General features: G+C 40.8%; 1 protein-coding gene across 2 annotated transcripts in view; it reads right to left on the bottom strand.

Moving 5' to 3' along the window:
- Nucleotides 1-71: 71 nt before the first annotated feature.
- RANBP9 (RAN binding protein 9) overlaps nt 72-20491 on the bottom strand; it is a 30718-nt gene continuing 10298 nt past the window's right edge. The window contains exons 3-14 of one of the 2 annotated variants that reach the window (XM_060277949.1): nt 20388-20440; nt 19211-19378; nt 15832-15854; nt 14427-14611; nt 12003-12115; nt 9336-9444; nt 8123-8313; nt 7387-7534; nt 5289-5362; nt 2480-2631; nt 1726-1837; nt 72-1214 (exon numbers count right to left, since the gene is read on the bottom strand). In XM_060277949.1, the coding sequence (XP_060133932.1) occupies nt 1084-1214; nt 1726-1837; nt 2480-2631; nt 5289-5362; nt 7387-7534; nt 8123-8313; nt 9336-9444; nt 12003-12115; nt 14427-14611; nt 15832-15854; nt 19211-19378; nt 20388-20440 (1459 nt within the window). In that variant the 3' untranslated portion in view covers nt 72-1083. Of the gene's footprint in view, nt 1215-1725; nt 1838-2479; nt 2632-5240; nt 5363-7386; nt 7535-8122; nt 8314-9335; nt 9445-12002; nt 12116-14426; nt 14612-15831; nt 15855-19210; nt 19379-20387; nt 20441-20491 lie in introns of both variants that reach the window. The other variant, XM_035124555.2, reaches the window with a different exon arrangement.

The raw sequence follows: 20491 nt of genomic DNA on the forward strand, positions 1-20491 counted from the left end.
ACTACGTTTTCACAAGTTGTGGAAAATAAATTGGAGTTTCTTACATAAGAGCTGTTCAATATGATTTCTTAACATGTGTATTGAAAAGAGGTTTCAGACAAGCCAACTTTTGTAAGTATTAAGGGCATTGTCATATCTCATCAAAAGGTTCTTTAAACCCTTTTAACACACAGGAATCCCCTGCCACAACTTTCATAAACGCTAGATGTTTAGTTAACTAGTCCCAAGTCCAAAACACAACACAAGCAAAGTAAGGTAGCCATCCTATCATATGTAGAAGTATTTAATGGCTGGTTAATTATGGTATCACTACATTTTATTGCAATAGAGTACTCATTTAAGCACTTTTAAAAATGCAGGGTGTACAAAGATTAAATTAAGACAAATTGACTAAATATTTGGTTTTTATATAAATAGGCCATAACCACACTGTGTTGACATATAATACTGTTATAATACAACAGTTAAACAGGTGAGTCTACAACATAAGTTGTCTGCAGTTAAACAGGAAACAGAGTTGAAAAGACCATGTTAAAACAAAAACCACTAGGAAACAGGTTGAGATTGTAAGTAGCAACAAACATATTCACTCAGCTCCTGAGTATTTCAAGTTTTACAGTACACATTAAAAATATTTCTTCCCATCAATACTATACAGCCAAACTGTCAGGTACTTATGCATTTTGCAAATTACACTGATTGATCTATGTAATAATGGGGGTGGAAGTTGGCAAATTATCCTGCTTGAAGTTTACATCACCCACATACTAACACATCCACAACATCATCTATTTCATCCCACCTTCCATGAAGGCAGGACTTTTTTGGTTTGTCTGGAACAATTCAAGGGTTTGTCAATCTGATGTTACCAATGATACTTAACTCTGGTTAAAGATGGAAAATTTATCCTAACAGTAGGTTAGAAAATCATTTGCGTCATGCTGTAAACTAGGAAGCAATGTAAAGCAACAGACCTGTCCTTAGTACATAATTTAAAAAATCCAAACTCCATTCAGCAGAGCTGGTCTACTTTCATGTTGAATATAGCCACATTATACACCTTGGACATCATCATATGCATAGCTAGTGTAGGTAATCTTCCACTGTGGCAAATGCACAGGATCCAATTCCTGACCGGGCCATCAATCCTAGACACTGTGAAGCCTGTCCCATTGCAAGAGCAAGTGGAGGTTGCTTTGGTAGATTGTGTGTCTCTGAAAAGATTACGCAATATGTTATACTTCAGACCAGTGGAGGGGGAAATGAGATACCGTACTTTTCCTACAAAAATATTGTGCCTCTGCAGTTACCAAACTGGACTTTAAATTCTTCCCAGCATCCCAAAACAGAGACTGAGTATTTCACATATTGTCTTATAATTTAGTATATCACAAGACTTTACTATATTATAAACCATGCAGGAATTATATGGTATCAAAACCTTGTGAATCATACCAGTCAAGACTGAAACGTCAATTGGACGAATTTAAGGTTTGTGTCATTTGACTGGATTTGGGCATTTACAATGTTATACAAAAAAATAATCCTATGAAAATGGGTGTATAACTGACATTTACTGCTAAGTGAGGTACAAAAAGGGTTTTGGTCAAGTGCCAAAAATTACCCTAAATCTCTACACTACTGTTTTTGGCACAGAACACCATAATTGCTTTAGGTTAACTTACAATAATAAATGTGCTATGAAAAAAAAATGGCAAGCCTTACCTAGTATTGCACTATTGAGAACTGAACACACAGGCTCTCTCTGAATGGGATCCAGCTGATTTCCTACTGGACTGCTCCAGGGATCTGAATATGCAAGTAAACTGAATGCATCCTGTTGAGAAATCCGGGCTTAATTTTGTCATTACCAAATTATCCGATTAAAATCAAGTACACTTGCATCATTTTTTTTAATCTTGCTAAAAAAATGAGCTTATGGTAGAGGGCACTACCGTATTTATAATTTGCCAGATGTAAATTCCAAATTCTCTTTTTAAAATCATGAAAATGATTGTTACATCTGTAAAAAGCCACAGTTCCTAACAACTACACAACATGAGATCAAGTTCTCACTATCAGAGCAGGGGTAGGACAGAAAGTGCTTAAAAGAAAGGAAACCGGTTTTTTTGTTGTTGCTTAAACGACTAAACCGGAGAGTCAGACACAACTAATTTAGTCACTTTCCACTGCATTTCCTTAAGTATGATACAATTCATTCCTCCACACAGAATTAAAAACCAAACCTATTCTAGCTACCCAAAACAAGTCAAACTGCTTTTCAGCCGCACATTGTACTACCTGTAGTTTTGTTATTTGGGTGGCTGTTTGACACAAATAGGTGAAAGCACATTAATGCTTCACAGATATCAAGCCAGCGAGCTGAGAACTGCAAACATTACCCTCTTCCTTGGCATAGACTGGATTGATAATATGTCAGCTCAAGCTCATATTTTACTGGAAAGACATTTTAACTTACTTTGAGCATTTTCTTATTTGCTGTGTTTTTGCCACACTCTCTTCTTAGCTGCTCACTCATGGCTTGCAATTCTCTGCCAAAGTGAATCATTCTTTCAATAGCTGCTTGGCTACCTCCACACAGCTGACGTCTTAACTGACTGGAATCAACCTCTGTGAGAATGATAAGGCACCATCACTAAACAGCACAGCAGTGAGAACACAGTGCTTTGACTACACACAAACACAATGAATTAGGTCAAAATAATAATTGTAGTTGATCAATTCACGGTTTAGGCTTCTGATTTAAGACTTCATTTTCTAATCCATTTTTCAACTTTGAGAACTGCAAAGCAGCATACAATAAAAAGTGACAACACCCCAGATAAAACCAAAAGGAAACCACATAAAAACACAAAAAAACCCACCACACAAAACCAAAATTCAAAAGGCATGACAGAATAATGATTTATTGTTCTTCCAAAAGAGCCAAGGATGTGGATCTGGAACGCTTCCTTGGGAAGAAGTTCCACAAAACTGAGGTCAATGCCAAAAGTGCATTAATTAAAACACAAGCTGGAGCTGTTTAAGTATTTAAGATACTTTGGTTACAAGGAAGGTCTGCTGGCTCAAATAAAAACTAATTTAGGTCTGCTTAGTGTGTCTATACTAACCCAGAGGATGGAGGAGGGGAAGGCATCGAAGTCATATTATCAACTGCTTTTGAAACTTCCCTCAAATTCAGAAGCAGTTGTCTATGAGGTAACCAAGACTTTCTTGGGCTCATGGAACTGGATCCTGGATCCTGACCACTGTAAATATTACTGCATATGTAATGAAGCAAGCTTTATTTTGTTTTTTATGTGTGTGTTCTGTTTTTAAATTTAGCCAGTCATTGTATCAAACATTCCTTGTTAGGCAAGTTTATATCGATTAAATGAATTTAAATATACTACTCTGAGGTGTGATAAGCTATCTTAAACCATGCAACTGATTCTGCAACTTGCTTGTACTTTAAACAAATACTTGATATGTGATATTCTGGGCTCACCACATAGCAAGGCATCATGCTAGTGTTGTAGACAGACACTGGGTTTCACAGAATATGCCTTTTTGTGCATAAACATTTTTACAGGGCATGAAAGTGGTGACAATTTCCCCTTCAGTCTAGAAGCCCTTGTGCTGGGTTGGATCCCCTCCAAAGCATGGCGATGGAAGTTTTATTACAAACAAGTGGGCTTTTATTTTAAATAAAACCTGGTAAACATCTGTCTGTAATTTGACACACTATGGAGAAATACCAGAATGTGTTTACAGTACATTACAGTACGGTACACCCTCCCTAAAATTATAGAAATAAGCACCCGTAATTCTTAAAGCAAAGGATATTCACTAACTGATCCTGACTCTTGGACTTCAGCTGAGTAAAGATATTCCTTTCTTGGAAATGGCTCCCTTTACTATGGTTATCGCTCCAGACCTGATTCAGGCTTGGTAGCTATAGAAATGTAACTGTTTACTCCAAGGAAAACAAATCTTTTTTCTCCCTAAAAGTGCTACAGAACCTTATATTTGGATATTCCCAGGAATTTGTTTTTTAACTAAGTAGTGCCAAAAATGGGGGGGGGGAGAGAGAAAGAGAAAGGGTACATTAATTGTCACAGACATTTTTCGATACACACCTACAACAATAGCTAATCAAAAATTAAATCTTAGGGTAGTGCTAGTAGGTGTGTGTTTTGTTTTTCAAGTTACAACTTGGGAAAGTATGGTGAAAATCTACAAAAGCTATCCAGAATGCACAGATATTTGCTAAATTTCTTCCACTCTCTTCTACATGTAGTTCTCCTTTATCTGATCTATTTAAACAAATCAAGTTTGTTCTGTACCTAAATGCTCTATAAGGTTGCAAGATAGGATTTGGAGGATGACACCAAAAGCACACTTGCACACTACCTCAACCACACCAATCAACCAATCAAGCTATATTACGGTCATATAACAGCTATTAAAAATAAAAATGCTTTACAAGGCTGTGGGAGTTGTCATTCAGGGTGGATATAAGAGTATGAGTTTGAAGGGGCTATGTTTCCAGAGGGAGGGTCCAGCTGGCCTTTCCCCTGGTGCTGCCTCAACCACACAGATACGGACAGCATCCTTGTGCCTTATTGGTCTATGGCACCGGGAAAATGAGTAATATAGCTCATTATGCAGATCAACCTTCTCCAACCTGGTGCCCTCCAGATATTTTAGAGCACAGCTCTCATCATGCCTAATTATTGCCCATGTTGGCTGGGGCTGATGGGAGTTGTAATCTAAAACATGAGGAGGGCTGAGGCAAAGTTGATGTAGTTGTTTCTACTTCACTCATTAGCAGGAAAAGTGTGATGCTAGTGTGAAGACATTCCACACAATAAGAACCACTTAAGAGTTGTGGTGGGCAAAAGTCATAACGCTGAACCATTTCAAGCAGCATCTGTGTGACAATTCCATCTCTTCCAAGGTTAATGCAAACTCAGAAGATATTTTACAACAACAGGAAGGAAGTGTGAGTCAAGCCAGTGAGGCACTGCAGAGTGAAAATAATCCAATGCAAACTAAGTAAATTATAAATGCAGACATTACATATAAAGATTTTCCACTGACTATAGCACTTCAGAGCTATATAAACTGCCTGAAAACTGGTTAGGTATGTCTAAATTTCATTTGGAAATAACTTCAAGTAAACAAAACAAAGAAATGGTGATAGTAATAGTAAATATGTAAGAAATTTTGCTGCAGACCCATTTCTGTGTCACATTCTTCCATTTCGTGATCATGTTTAGAACTACCGTTAAGGAAGCCATTGGATGATGTCTCTGCAACCCCATTGGAGTAGTGATCTGTTTCCATGTCTACATCATTGCTGAGAAGAGGAAAAATGCATCATTAAGTGTATAAAGAGTTGGAATGGGGGTCTCATTTTTAAATGTGCACCTCACTATGTCCCACAATGCAACTGGGGAAGAATAAAAACCTATTTTACCACACATCTGCATCTGACATGGTAAAAAAAATATCACTTGACTGATGGGGTGACAGAGCTCTTCCTTGGATATTCTAGCTCTGTGTGAGCTTGTGTTCTGTGTGAGCTTACTATTAGAATATCAGAAAGTTCATTTCATGATGAATTCTATACATTATGAAGAATCCTTGATAAGGGGTGGATCAAAGGGTATAAAAGCAAGCCCACCTCAAGCAGGTTGCTCCCATAAGCCTGAGCTTGCTGGCACTGACATCTTAATTATGCTGCCTGACAGAAGCAGGTGGGTGGCATGGCAGTGGGTGGTATGTATGTAGGTGTACTATACACAGAGCTGGGAAAGCAAGCTAAGCAATCATAGGCCTCACAGAAACACATGATGGAGGCAGTCCAGTGGTGATGAAGCCTGCAGGAACCTTGGCACTTGTTGCCCAAGTACCGGTATGCCATATTCTGGCAGCAGGTTTGTCTAAAAGCCAGAACATGAGCTCCTTAAAAGTATGTGGGCTATGAATCTCCAAAGTCACCACTTTTTATGTACAGTGGTACCTCGCTAGGCGAATGCCCTGCTAGACTAATTTTTCGCTAGACGAGTGGGTTTTGCGATCGGAGGTTGCCTCGCAAGACGAATTCGTTTTGTGAAAAATTCCCATGGGAATGCATTGAAATTCGATTAATGCGCTCCTATGGGCAAAAAAAAAAATTCCAATGCATTCCTATGGGATTCGCAAGACGAATTTTTCACAAAACGAATTGACTCACAGAACGAATTAAATTCGTCTTGCGAGGCACCACTGTATTCTGCAACAGTTCTTGTAATAGCACAATACGTAACTACAGGAAACAAGACCAGCTTTCCCTGTTGCTCCTGACCACTCCAGTTCATTTTCTTAGCCTATCAGAAATTGGTGCACCAAGTAAAATATAAGCCCCATTCATATGTAGAGTACATCCAGTATATTGCCACCGCTGGTCATATTCATAATTTTCAAACACTGGGATTTCTCTGCAGACATACATATTTTGGGAGCCGTGCTAAAAGCATGACCCTCCACCACATCAACATAGATAGGGCCTAAATATGATAATGCATCAGCAGGGCTAGTGTTTCTCGTTTATCCACATTGGTTCCAGGCAGGCAAAAATTAAAATAGTTTTAAAATATATAAATGCTAAATAGACATGTGAAAAATATTTTTGTAGCTTGTCTGTGTGTTTAATTTTTTTAAAAAATAGACATGTATGGGATTGTCCAGTTTCTCCTCCCAGATAGTGCAGAGTATCTGAAATATATCCACATTTGAGGTGGTATATAGATTCCTCTAAACTTTCTCTCTTTGTACAGGGGGTTAAGAGAGGGAAAGGGATTTCACAGAGAAGTATGTGCTGTACAGCAGTTTCAAGAATGGTGGCTGCCTAGTTGATATGGGAATGGGAAGAAAAGTCCCTGAATAGTAAGTGGTTGACATGGGGAAAGTAGTGACTGATTAGTGCATACTAATGCACTAATTAGTGCAGAGAGAAAAATATTTTAATTGAAACCCACCCACTAGGGTGAGATGGAGGCACTGAAGCTTGTAATAGCCTATACAGGTAACTCACAACTTGCACTTATCTTACTTATTCTCCTGCACCTATGCAAAGCTGTGATCATGGGTTTACCCAGCTTTGGGAAGGTGGTGTAAGGGCTCTGGCAGCATCCCCAAACCCCTGTGCTGCCTTCCCAAAGCTGGGCAAGCAACCCTCCACCTTGCAAGGAGGTCCCCTGGCTTTATGCAATTTCGCTTATATGTGAGATGGCTAGGAACGCAACCGCCACATAAGATGCGAGTTACCCGTACTAGAAAATCAGTACAATACATCAATGACAAAGAACAGTGGTATCAGGTTGGAATGAGTGTACTTACCTGGAGTAGCTGTTAACTTGCTGTGATCGTGTTACATTTATATTATTGAGCTCTGGTACATTCAAACTGGTGGACTGATGTTTACTGTGACAGTAAGACTGATATGCTTTGTTTGATATCACTCCATTACTGCAACTACTTTCAAAACCTAAAACCCAAGAAGCAAAAATTCTTTTTAAAAATAATCTAGGTAGTGTTTGAATTTTGCTTATTTTGAATATTCATAATTCCATACAACACGGGTTTTTCATAGAGGGCAGGCTAACCTCAAAACGATATGGTTTCTGTCTTTCGGCACCTGAGAGGACTCTCCTCCCATAATCTCTCCTCCCTCCCCAGTAGTAGTATGAACAAGCTGCCTATTATTTGATCTACTGTGGTCTAGGTAGCATGGGAAAAACCCCTCCTTCTGCCTGTGAGACAAGTGTAATGAGGTTCAAACTTTTGGAAGAATCTCTTTGCTTGATCCTTAAATAAAATTATGACAGTGGCAATAGCTTCACTGGTTAATTGTCCCCCACTCATACACTATGGGACATATCTGTCTCCATTGTTAGAAATAAGAAAGGTGCAGAAGAAAAGTTGTTACTGCCAGCAAGCAGCTGAGTGGCAACATTGCAGGACACCAGCCACAACACAAAGCATTTCATGTGCTAATAGACAGATGGATGAAAAACTGAAGATTCAGAAGTGAAACACCTCTGTATAACACCAGCTTCTGCCAGCTCAAACTCACCAGAACAGTGTGTGCTACTTCCTTTGCCTGTTGCTATACTGTGAATATTCATTCCATGGCTGGGGCTCATACTAGGACTACTAAACGATCGAGGACTAACAGGATAGCTATCTTGAGATTTTGGACTGTGACCTCCTAGACATCGTACTTCACTGTCTGTACCATTGACCATTTCTATGAATTGCCGTACCCTAGGAAACATGAGAAAAGAGTTAGTTTATGAAGCCAATATAATTTCAATATAATTTCTAATTGCTCTCAGTATTATTGATTTGTATTATAGTAATTTGGTTGCTGTTTAATACAAATTAAGGTCAATGAAACATAATCATTACTGCAGAATGAGAACATCTTCTACTTCCCCCACCTTTCCACAGCTGTAACAGTAACTGCCGCTTGGAAACCATTCAAAAATAGAAGATTGGGGAATAAACGAATGGGGCTTTGTGGCAGAGGAAGGGCCTTTTCTCAGCTGCTTCCTCAAGTTCCATAAGCCTTACAGCAAGTTTTTTAATTCTTCTGTTTGAAGTAGATTACATGGCCAATAGTGGATATTCACACACCTTAGCGTACAAGAAAAATACTACTCCAGTGTTGTAGGAGAAAGCGGTGAATTGTATTACTCATCCCCAGTAACAGGGGCACTATTTTTAATTCTTGAAGTGCCACATGATACTACTTCACTATATTTAAAAAATCCGGTTCAGGTATTGGGGAAAGAGAGGACGACATATTTCAAATTAGCACAGACCTACATATGCACTTCATTTTCAGATAATTGGGAGGGGAGGGGCATCTGCTCCCTCTCTCTTTTCCTGGTTAGAGGCTGAAATTATAGAAGGAAAATAGAAGTAGAATTTCTGTGACATTGTTGGGCAACTGGCCTACAGAGTTGTCCAACACAGGGATGTGTGAAGTGTTATTGGAAGTTTCACAGAAACCAGGTATAATCTGATATTAACTTCACATTCCAAAAGTTCTGCTATAGAATGTTCAGGATTATAACTGTGCTCTTTCATAAATTAAATTAAATTAAGAGATTCTCAAGACTGAGGAATAAAAGCCAATACTCAAAGTAACTTTTTGCAATTCACTGCACTAACATAACCAACAAGGTCATTTGCTACTGTGGAAGCTTGAAAGTCGTAAGGGTGTCCACATAAATTCCCAACGATTAGACATCAATTTACTAATAATTTACTTTAAGACTTACTTCAAAGCAAATAAGAGATTAGGATTTCTTTCTAATAAACTTGGATACAATTGTTGTGTTGTTTCAATGGCTTCTCCCATTCTTCCTGCTAAAACCAGTTTCTGAATTCCTGTGGAGAAAAAGAAACAGATTAAGAACTGTAAATTTCCCCTCTGCTTTAGCAAGCTGTTTCAATGCAAACCACAATGTCTAATGTAGCAGGTCTCTTTGAAGGCAACACTTCCACCAACCATCAGCTGAATGGTGCTGGGAGAGTACCTTCAAGAGAGACCAACAGGCATAGCTGCCAAGTTTTCCCTTTTCTCGCGAGGAAGCCTATTCAGCATAAGGGAAAATCCCTTAAAATAAGGGATAACTTGGCAGCTATGCCAACAGGTAAACTAATATCAGCGTACTGGAAGAAGCAAAGATCACCAATGTTGAAGCAATGATTCTTCAACATCAACTTCGTTGGGACTGGTCATGTTGTGCTGATGCCTGATGATCGTCTTCCAAAGCAACTACTCTATTCCGAACTTAAAAATGGAAAGCATAATGCTGGTGGTCAACAAAAGAGGTTTAAAGACTGTCTCAAGGCAAATCTTAAAAAATGTAGTATAAACACTGACAACTGGGAAACACTGGCCTGCGAGCGCTCCAGTTGGAGAACAGCCTTTACCAAAGGTGCCATGGGCTTTGAAGACACTCGATCTCAGGACGCAAGGGAGTAACGTGCTAAGAGGAAGGCACGCTTGGCAAATCCTCACCATGATCAACTCCCGCCCAGAAACCAATATCCCCACTGTGGAAGGACGTGTGTATCCAGAATTGGCCTCCACAGTCACTTACGTACTCATTGTTAAAATACAGTAGTGTTTATGGAAGACAATCTTACTTGGCTATGAGTGATCGTCAAAGAAGAAGAAGATGGAGATCACTCAACAGTGGTCTATCATCTGATGCCACTGTGACATTAGGTGATTGACAGATGTGTGTAGTCCTACTCACCTGTCAAATTTGGCCAGCAGAGGAATCCCTGCACCCCTGATAGAGTTCCACACCCTTGATGTAGTTAAATATTCCTTTCACCAGATTTTGCTAGACATGTTTGCAACAAATACTTTACATCAACTGTGAACCTCCCTGAGCCCTCCGCGTATAGGGAGGTATATAAATTCAATCAAACAAACAATCAATATAAAAATAACATAAAATAAACTACAAAATTGCATCTTTCTTACACACCCAGTTAGTACTTAAAACTTGCAAATCCTGCTTTTGAAAGGAGGAGACCTACAAAATAGCTTACAGATTTCAAAGAAAAATTTAAAAAAACCATAATAAAAAACAGTAACAGCAGCAACAGCAACAATAACAAGCAGAAGCAGCAAGGCAAAGAATCCCTTCAGAAACTCTTGACAACTGCACCATAGCAAATCAAGAGAAATATTCTGTTATACCAATTATAAGGCAAAACTCTAATTTGAGGTAGACTACTGTAGTTAAATAGCATGACTGAAAGTTATTAAGAGCAATCCTCAAGCATGTTTTTGCAGAAAAGTTCAATAATCAGTTAATTTCATATATGTATTAACTATGGCTTTAACTGATTAACAACGCAATCCTATATACATCTATTCAGAAGCACATCTCATTCATTAAGTTTAATAGGGTTTACTCTCAAGTACAGTGGTGCCTCGCTAGACGAATTTAATTCGTTCCACAGGTCTTTTCTTATAACGAAAAATTCATCTAGCGAATCCCATAGGAATGCATTGAATTTTTTTTAGAAATTTTTTTTTTGCCCATAGGAACGCATTAATTGAATTTCAATGCATTCCTATGGGAAACCGCGATTCGCTAGACGAATTTTTCGTAAAACGCATTCGTCTAGCAAGGCAACCTCCGCTAGAAAAAACCTTTCGTTAAGCGGAAATTTCGTTAAGCAGGGCATTCGTTAAGCGAGGCACCACTGTAAGTTAGTTTAGGACTGTTGCCTAAATTACTAAAACCCAAAAGTAATTGGTAGGGCAAAGACTAATAGGAATGTAAGAGAAAATATTATTGATGATCTCTCAACTCTGGAACAGGTTTTGTTGGATAAACTGTCAAGTTATACATCTGTCAATACAGTAATCCTGCAATTTACATGCATTTAACTTGTGCACATTCAGCTTCACATGCTTGGCAAAGAAATAAAAACAACTAAAAAGGGGGCAGAAGTCAGGGAGGAAACACTTCGGCAATCCCACCTGCCATTGCATCCAATGTGGTTTGACTATATGTGATTTTGGCTTTAAGTGTAATCCCTGGAAGGTAACCCTAGCATATATTGAGAGTTTACTGTATTTCAAAAATGCACTCATACCAAGCGCAATAATATGTGACTGGGGAAACCCAGCCAAATGGACGGGGTACAAATAAATAAATTATTTATTTATTTAATTTACTACTACTAGTACTACTACTATTATTATTATTATTACTATTATTAAAATCTAAATGAATTAATTTTAATCATGGTTTTATAGGTGGCGGCCCTGCTAATTATATTTAGATAACCATTTTTCTTTGTATCATCTGTGAAACACAGTGACCACAAACTGCTGATTATTCTGTAAATCTGAACAAGGAGCACTAAGAAAAAAATTATCTGAACATTTAAATTACAGTATTTTTCAGACTTACTTTGTCTATTTTTAATGGAAGCCAATTCTTCTAGTACAGTCTGATCAGTAGATCTAGCAAAGGCCTCTGCTGTTGCACAGTACCCATGATGTACCAAATAAGATGAAACCATCCTGTAAAAAGTGAACATATGCAAATAAATACATAGCCTGGAGGCAACTTTTCAAACAAAGAACTCCTCAAAATCCTTGAGAAGTGGTTTAGGAAAATTTACATTATGAAATATCCTGGGATAATATTCTAATTTAATATTCACTTTTAAAGGTAAAGGGACCCCGACCGTTAAGTCCAGTTGCGAACGACTCTGGGGTTGCGGCGCTCATCTTGCTTTACTGGCCAAGGGAGCCGACGTTTGTCTGCAGACAGCTTCCGGGTCATGTGGCCAGCATGACTAAGCTGCTTCTGGTGAACCAGAGCAGCACACGGAAATGCCATTTACCTTCCCGCCGGAGCGGTACCTATTTATCTACTTGCACTTTGACGTGCTTTCGAACTGCTAGGTGGGCAGAAGCTGGGACTGAACAACAGGAGCTCACCCCGTCACGGGGATTCGAACCACTGACCTTCTGATCTGCAAGCCCTAGGCTCTGTGATTTAGACCACAGCGCCACCCGCGTCCCATTCACTTTTAGCACTACAAATTAATTTAAACAAGGAACTTCCATGCAGAGTTACCACTTTTCATGTTTTCAAATGAAACATGTATGCTTATGTATATTTTAAGTAAACAGCAACATTTATTTGGCTGCTTGTTACTAGGAGACTGAAGATACAAAACACAAGAGTGGTCAAGGTAACAACCCTGAGACCCCCTGCTCTAACTTCCTATTCAAGACAATGGAGCTAGTCTAGAAGAATTAAGTGATTTAATGCTGCTGCTAAATCAAATATTTAATTTAGGCATACAAAGCAGCACTGAGCATAGGAAATTCCTTAAGCTCTGAAACCTAAGGCAGTACTGGATGTTAACACACAGAAGAGGCGCAATCTGCAATTCCCTGGAGGAGCAAACAAGCTGGCCTTAAGGTTGCTGGTGCAAACTTTAGCATCTTCAGCTGCAAGGTAGAAATAAGCTGATAAATGGTATGTTAATTTTGTGTTTACAGAACGGAGAGCGTGTGCAGTGCTATTCCTCCCTTCCTCATCCAAAGCAGAAACAGAGTAAAAACTGGAGCACCATGTCCATATGGCACAGAGGGCAAATAAATAGATCAATCAATTAATTATATGCACTGAGCCAAGATTTTCATAAGCTACTCAAGAGACAAAAATCAACAGTATTTTGAAGTTTGTATGGTGGCATCATTACTACTATAGCAGAAAGAGATATTGTCAGGTGCTTTTGTTGTTTAACTGGCACAATCTACGGTAGTATAAACTGATAGTACTGAATCAGAAATTAATGTGCACATCATCATTCTATCATTATTGTCAGATACTGGTGTGACACAAAGTGTGCAAGTCTTTTAATTGTTATATATAGGAAGCAGACCTAGAATCATTGATTAACAAAAGGTAACAACTACGTACTTCTCATATTATTTAATCCAAATTCACACATACTGAAGGAGACTGTCATGACACAGATTTTAAAAAATCAAGATGCATGGGATGATTTTTGCACTGCTGAAGTTTGAGAGAAAAAGTCGGCATTGCTTTCACATCCAAGTACCTCTCTCTAAAAATTTTACATATCACTTGGGAAGACAGGCGAAATAATATCAGTGTACTGGAAGAAGCAAATATCACCAGTGTCGAAGCAATGATTCTTCAACATCAACTTCGTTGGCCTGGTCATGTTGTGCCTGATGATTGTCTTCCAAAGCAACTACTCTATTCCAAACTTAAAAATGGAAAGCATAATGCTGGTGGTCAACAAAAGAGGTTTAAAGACTGTCTCAAGGCAAATCTAAAAAAATGTAGTATAAACACTGACAACTGGGAAACCCTGGCCTGCAAGCGTTCCAGTTGGAGAACAGCCTTTACCAAAGGTATCATGGGCTTTGAAGACACCCGATCTCAGGACGCAAGGGAGAAACATGCTAAGAGGAAGGCATGCTTGGCAAATCCACACCGTGATCAACTCCCGCCCATAAACCAATGTCCCCACTGTGGAAGGCGTGTGGATACAGAATTGGCCTCCACAGTCACGGACTCATTATTAAAATAGTGTTTATGGAAGACAATCTTACTCGGCTACGAGTGATCACCAAAGAAGAACAAGAACAACAACAAGAAGAAACATTATTCTACATGGAGATAATGTCACCAGACAAATACAAATGACACAGTTTAATAGGTGTTGCAAACTTACCTCCACTGACAATATGCAGACTAGGATTTCTAAGACTGAAGAGACTGATCAAATCTCTTAAATTTGAATAGAAATTTAGGAAGGACTTAGTATAATCTTCAAATGCTTACTTTTGAATCATAGTCTGCCATTCTCCTTCCCGATCTCCTATAGGAAATCTGTCAATCTGAGCTTGAATTTTGGTTCTCCATTCTCGCATATAGTCTTCAATATCAAACACAAATGGATGCTGTCCAAAATTCGCATCCACCACTTCTCCTGGTGTTTGAAGACCAACTGTAGGATACAGGTTTGGCTGCAAGAGATAATTGCAATACATACTTTAATCTCTCAAAATCCAAATGTACTTTACTTTAAACTGGCATGAAAGCAAATTACTGGATATAAAGTGCAACAAAATGACTGCAAGTGCCACTAGCAGAAAACAAAACTGAATCACACTTGCCCACCCATGCTCTAAGGCAGTGGTTCTCACCCACTGGTGTGGCAGAAGAGGATGGCAAGTGCGGCGGGAAGAATCAAGGGCAATCTAAGGAATATTTGAACATTTCAGTGTAGTGTAGTATAGTATAGTATAGTATTAGTAGAGAAGTAGAGAAGTAATTTTATACACAACACAACCAGAAGCAGTATTCATGCCTCTCTTCAATAGCATTGCCTATTCTTCTACATCTCCACAACATATTGTTGTGAACAGGGATTTTCAACTCTGACAAATATGAAAAATCAGGAAAGAGAAAGGTTTCTTTGTGTTGTTGAAGAGACGAGTGTTTTGACTCAAATTAGACCGAATATAAAGCAAGCTCACACCTCTCACTGAGTTTGAATACATACTTAAGGTACATATGTAATAGGCTCATTTATAATTATATTTTGGGAATGATTCATGTTCGTACATAGCTGCATTGTTTTATACATTCCGAATGTCCCATGATCATATTATAAGCAGTTGTGTTCTGTGTTATAAATCAAGGAGTTGTTTCTTTTTGTTTTCCAATGTATTTCTTATCAATAAAAAATCTGGTGTACCATGAGCAAATTTTGATTCTGAAAGTGTGGCCCAGAGAAAAAAAGTTTGAGAACCAGTGCTCTCTAGGGTTTCAACAGAAGTCTTTCCAAGTCTTACCTTCTGCTGCCAGAGATTATATCAGGGACCTTTTGCATGCACAGGATGAGCTCTACTACAAACTTATGTCTCCATACTTGTGACTCCTACTATGTAATCTAAATAGCTACTGAAGCATCAGAAGTCATAAATGCTAACACAAGGTACTAACACACCAAATGGAAGGCAATGTTTATAGCATTTTGCCAATATTCTTGTGAAAATTGGAAGTTCCATAAAAAACCTCCATTAAAAATGAGAAACTTTTGTTTCAATTTCAAATTGTTGTTTTGCTACCATGGTTGTCATTTTAAAATATATAAAAAGAGAGAAAAACTAATATTATACAAGTAGGGAAATGTGTATTTTACATAGGAATGCTATTGATTTTTTGAGTATGTTTATCTTACCGGCAAATCCGTGAAAGCAATACCTGTAATCAAGAGACATAAATTAAGATTTGTGCTGCCGCAGTCACATAGAAAAATGTATTTTAATCATACAACATACTCAGTGCTCATATAATCTAAGTTGAGCAGCTTAGATCTCAAGAGGACAGGAAATATTACTGGTTAGTTATTCTCATTTTTTAGAATTTACTTAGGTGTACTCTTACGCTGTTAAGAAGCAGGCAGAGTATTTTGTGTACCTATGATAATGCAACATAAAAAGGCAATAAAAACAGGGATTATCAACTCCTATTTTACCAGGTAAATCCTAGTTTACACAGTTTATGGGAAATCTTGTTAAGAAACCTGTATTGCCAAGGAATGAACCAACACAAAAGTTAACTTTCAGCATCTGTTTTAGGGAGATGGCAACAGTATGTAGCTTATTTGAGAATTTGTTTTTCACTTTAAAATAACCAGCCCATGGGTTAGAGCTAGATTTCACCTCCACAAACAGAAGGTATTCTTCTATCCACAAAATGCTTTTGATTCAGAGGAAACACATTGACTTTTGCCAATTCTCCCATCAGCCTCAAGCACAAACTCCCACACTGCTCCACAGAGTATTCCAACCCTCTGGAACAGATTTCCTGAATGAGCAGAGTGCTGCAAGGGGAAAGGCAAATTGGCAAAACTTACTTCTCTAACTTCTGCCACAGCAGAAGTGAAGCCTAGATCCAAACAACTGCAAAGCTATTACCAGATTACCAATGTTTTTACAGTTTTCATTATACAGTGGTACCTCGGTTTACGAACACCTCGGGTTACGAACTTTCGGTTTACGAACCATCGAAACCCGGAAGTAAGTAACCCGAGGTTTCCGAGGCCTATGGAGGCCTCCACGGAGGCATCGGAGCGTCCGCGACTGGGATGCAGCCACAGAAGTGCTCCGATGCCTTCACAGAGGCTAACTGTGTGGAAAGGAGCCCTGCGGCTGCGGCCGCGTCTCTTTCAAAGCGGGTGGGGGGTCCCTTTGGAAGCGCTTACCTCGCGCATAGAAAACAGCGTTGAGAGGCTTGGCTGCGCGGTGGTGGCGCTCGCAGCTCTCCTTCCCTCTCTACGTGGTGCCAGCCGGGCGACCTTTCTCCTCCTCAGAGCAGCCGCTACCACCACCAGGCGCCAGGACTGGCTGGGGTGGCTCGCGGTGTGCCTGGCTCTGCTTGGAGCGGCGGCGGCAGCAGCAGCGGCAGCTTCTCTCAAGCCTGAGCCTCTCCACTCTGCAGAGGCGCAACGGTGAAGGCCCGGCCTCGCTTCTCTTGACCCCTCCGCGAGGCCGGGCCTTCACCGTCGCACTCCTGCGACGTCTCTCCACCTTCGCCGTCGCGCTAATGTGGAGAGGCGTCGCAGGAGCGCGACGCTGAAGGCCCGCTTCTCTTGAGCTCTCCGCGAGGCCGGCTCAAGAGAAGCGGACCTTCGAGCTCCTGCGACGCCTCTCCACATTAGCGCGACGGCGAAGGTGGAGAGACGTCGCAGGAGCGCGACGCTGAAGGCCCGCTTCTCTTGAGCCCTCCGCGAGGCCAGCTCAAGAGAAGCGGACCTTCGAGCTCCTGCGACGCCTCTCCACATTAGCGCGACGGCGAAGGTGGAGAGACGTCGCAGGAGCGCGACGCTGAAGGCCCGCTTCTTTTGAGCCCTCCGCGAGGCCGGCTCAAGAGAAGCGGACCTTCGAGCTCCTGCGACGCCTCTCCACATTAGCGCGACGGCGAAGGTGGAGAGACGTCGCAGGAGCGCGACGCTGAAGGCCCGCTTCTCTTGAGCCCTCCGCGAGGCCGGCTCAAGAGAAGCGGACCTTCGCCGTCGCGCTCCTGCGACGCCTCTCCACATTAGCGCGACGGCGAAGGTGGAGAGACGTCGCAGGAGCGCGACGCTGAAGGCCCGCTTCTCTTGAGCCCTCCGCGAGGCCGGCTCAAGAGAAGCGGACCTTCGCCGTCGCGCTCCTGCGACGCCTCTCCACATTAGCGCGACGGCGAAGGTGGAGAGACGTCGCAGGAGCGCGACGCTGAAGGCCCGCTTCTCTTGAGCCCTCCGCGAGGCCGGCTCAAGAGAAGCGGACCTTCGCCGTCGCGCTCCTGCGACGCCTCTCCACATTAGCGCGACAGCGAAGGTGGAGAAACGTCGCAGGAGCGCAACGGTGAAGGCCCGGCCTCGCGGAGGGGTCAAGAGTTGCGCCCCTGCAGAGTGAAGAGGCTCGGGCTTGAGAGAAGCCGCCGCTGCTGCTGCCGCTGCTGCAAGCAGAGCCAGGCACACCGCGAGCCACCCCAGCCAGTCCTGGCGCCTGGTGGTGGTAGCGGCTGCTCTGAGGAGGAGAAAGGTCGCCCGGCTGGCACCGCGTAGAGAGGGAAGGAGAGCTGCGAGCGCCACCGCCGCGCAGCCAAGCCTCTCACTGCTGTTTTCTATGCGCGAGGTAAGCGCTTCCAAAGGGACCACCCCCCACCCGCTTTGAAAGAGACACGGCCGCAGCCGCAGGGCTCCTTTCCACACAGTTAGCCTCCGTGAAGGCATCGGAGCACTTCTGTGGCTGCATCCCAGTCGCGGACGCTCCGATGCCTCCGTGGAGGCCTCCATAGGCCTCGGAAACCTCTTGGCAGACAGTGAAATTCATGTTAAATTGAAGCTTTAGGGGGGGTGTTTTTTATCGTCTGGAACGGATTAATCCACTTTCCATTATGTTTAATGGGAATGTTTGCTTCGGTTTATGAACACTTCGGTTTATGAACAGACTTCTGGAACCAATTGTGTTCATAAACCGAGGTACCACTGTATTAATTTTGTTTTATGTTTTGCTGATAAAAAAACCATAAGAACTGTGCAAAATGAATTTTGGCTTAGGGAACAACATAATAGAAATACGATCCACATTATTGAGATATAGAAAGTCATAAGGTAAGTTGCCTCTAGGCCAGGCATCCCCAAACTGCGGCCCTCCAGACGTTTTGGCCTACAACTCCCATGATCCCTAGCTAACAGGACCAGTGGTCGGGGAAGATGGGAATTGTAGTCCAAAACATCTGGAGGGCCGAAGTTTGGGGATGCCTGCTCTAGGCTGAATGTTTATTTTAAATTTGATTTTCTTTTAGTTTTGAAGTGAGCAATTTTGTATATTAACTTTTGCAAAATTGGAGCTCTTTTGAAACCTCAAAGACCTACTGACAAGAGCCCTGACAAGTGTCCTCCTAGAACTGAGGAAACAGTATTCGAACTTTCTTTCTATAATGTTTTCTTTCAGTGCTGAGCTCCAACAACAAAGTAACACTTAACATCTTAGATTTGGAAAGAGTGCCATCACCATTTCATTAGGTGTATTGATATATATTTAATTATCAGTGACTTTTCTTCATACCCAAACTATGTCCGTTCTTTGTGTAGAAACAGGTATTGTTGATAAGGTTTACACAACAGCCGATGACATCACCAGTTGTAAATGTTGGACCATAGGGTTGTCCAGTTCCAGAGGAACAAAATGAGTGTCCATCATCTCCATGGTACCCATATGAATGCTTATCCCAACCTTAAAACAAAACATGTAGCATTTAGCTTTGTAGCACATCAGATGATACATCTGAAAATAAACACAACTGAATTCGAAAAGGTTAAGCCATAGGCATATGCCTAAAATAAGCATAAGACTAAGAAGAAACTGGAAATTCTGAGGTTGTGTGAAACACAGTTTAACTTCAGGGCTGGGGGGGAGCACAGGAGAAGAGTATAGGAATGCTGGAAGGAAATTCAGATGTAATGCAATATTTATCTTCTTATCAAGCTAAAACTTACTTTACTACTTTAAGAACATGAAATATATGGGTATGTAACTTGGAACATAAAACTGTAGTTTAGCATATTTATGAATTTTTAGAGTATTAATGCTTTGCTGTATTAGAAGAACTACAAAGTAGCATTAGAGCTGCAGCAGCAAGCTGCTAAATCCAAAAGCCACTTATCATAGAAACAGCAATACAAAGAAGCACAGAGATGAGACTTCTGAGTGTTTGGTAGCATATTTGTGAGGTTGGAGGAAGGAATATGTTTTAAAGCCTGGGGCAGCAATAGGTGATGCGGAGATAGAGGATGAAATCATGAAGTGTCGGGATTTTAGATTGGGAGGATGGGGAAAGTGCCTTTCAGCCAGCACCACCTTCAGGAAGCTCATTTAAGCTTAATGGACTTTACCCCTAAGTAGACATATATAGTATTGTACTGGAATGTGGATAGGAGGAGGAAGATAATCCTTCCCATCACTGCTTATGGAGGGAAATTTAAGAGGAACTATTTGAGGGTGGGATCAGCTTTGGATAACTTTATTAAGTGATGGGTGTGTCAGCTGGAGTATTTTTCTTGCTTTGATAGCATTTTTACAAACCCCACACTCACATGTGCGGGTGTAACTTACAAAATGCTAGCCACAGGATTTAAAGGTTTTTACAGGTTATCAGGATTAGTATCTAAAAAAGAGGTACTGATTAGCATCTCATAGGAATAAAACTATGTTTTAAAACCAAAACAATGATTTCTTATCATACCTGGTAGTCTGTTCATATTCACACCTTGAGCAGAGAGCCCAATCCCCATATAACTGTAATAGTGAAAAAAAAGTTTATCCTTTTTGAATTTCAAATAAATGACC

Source organism: Zootoca vivipara, chromosome 8, assembly GCF_963506605.1.
Source record: "Zootoca vivipara chromosome 8, rZooViv1.1, whole genome shotgun sequence".
NCBI classification, from domain to species: Eukaryota; Metazoa; Chordata; class Lepidosauria; order Squamata; family Lacertidae; genus Zootoca; species Zootoca vivipara.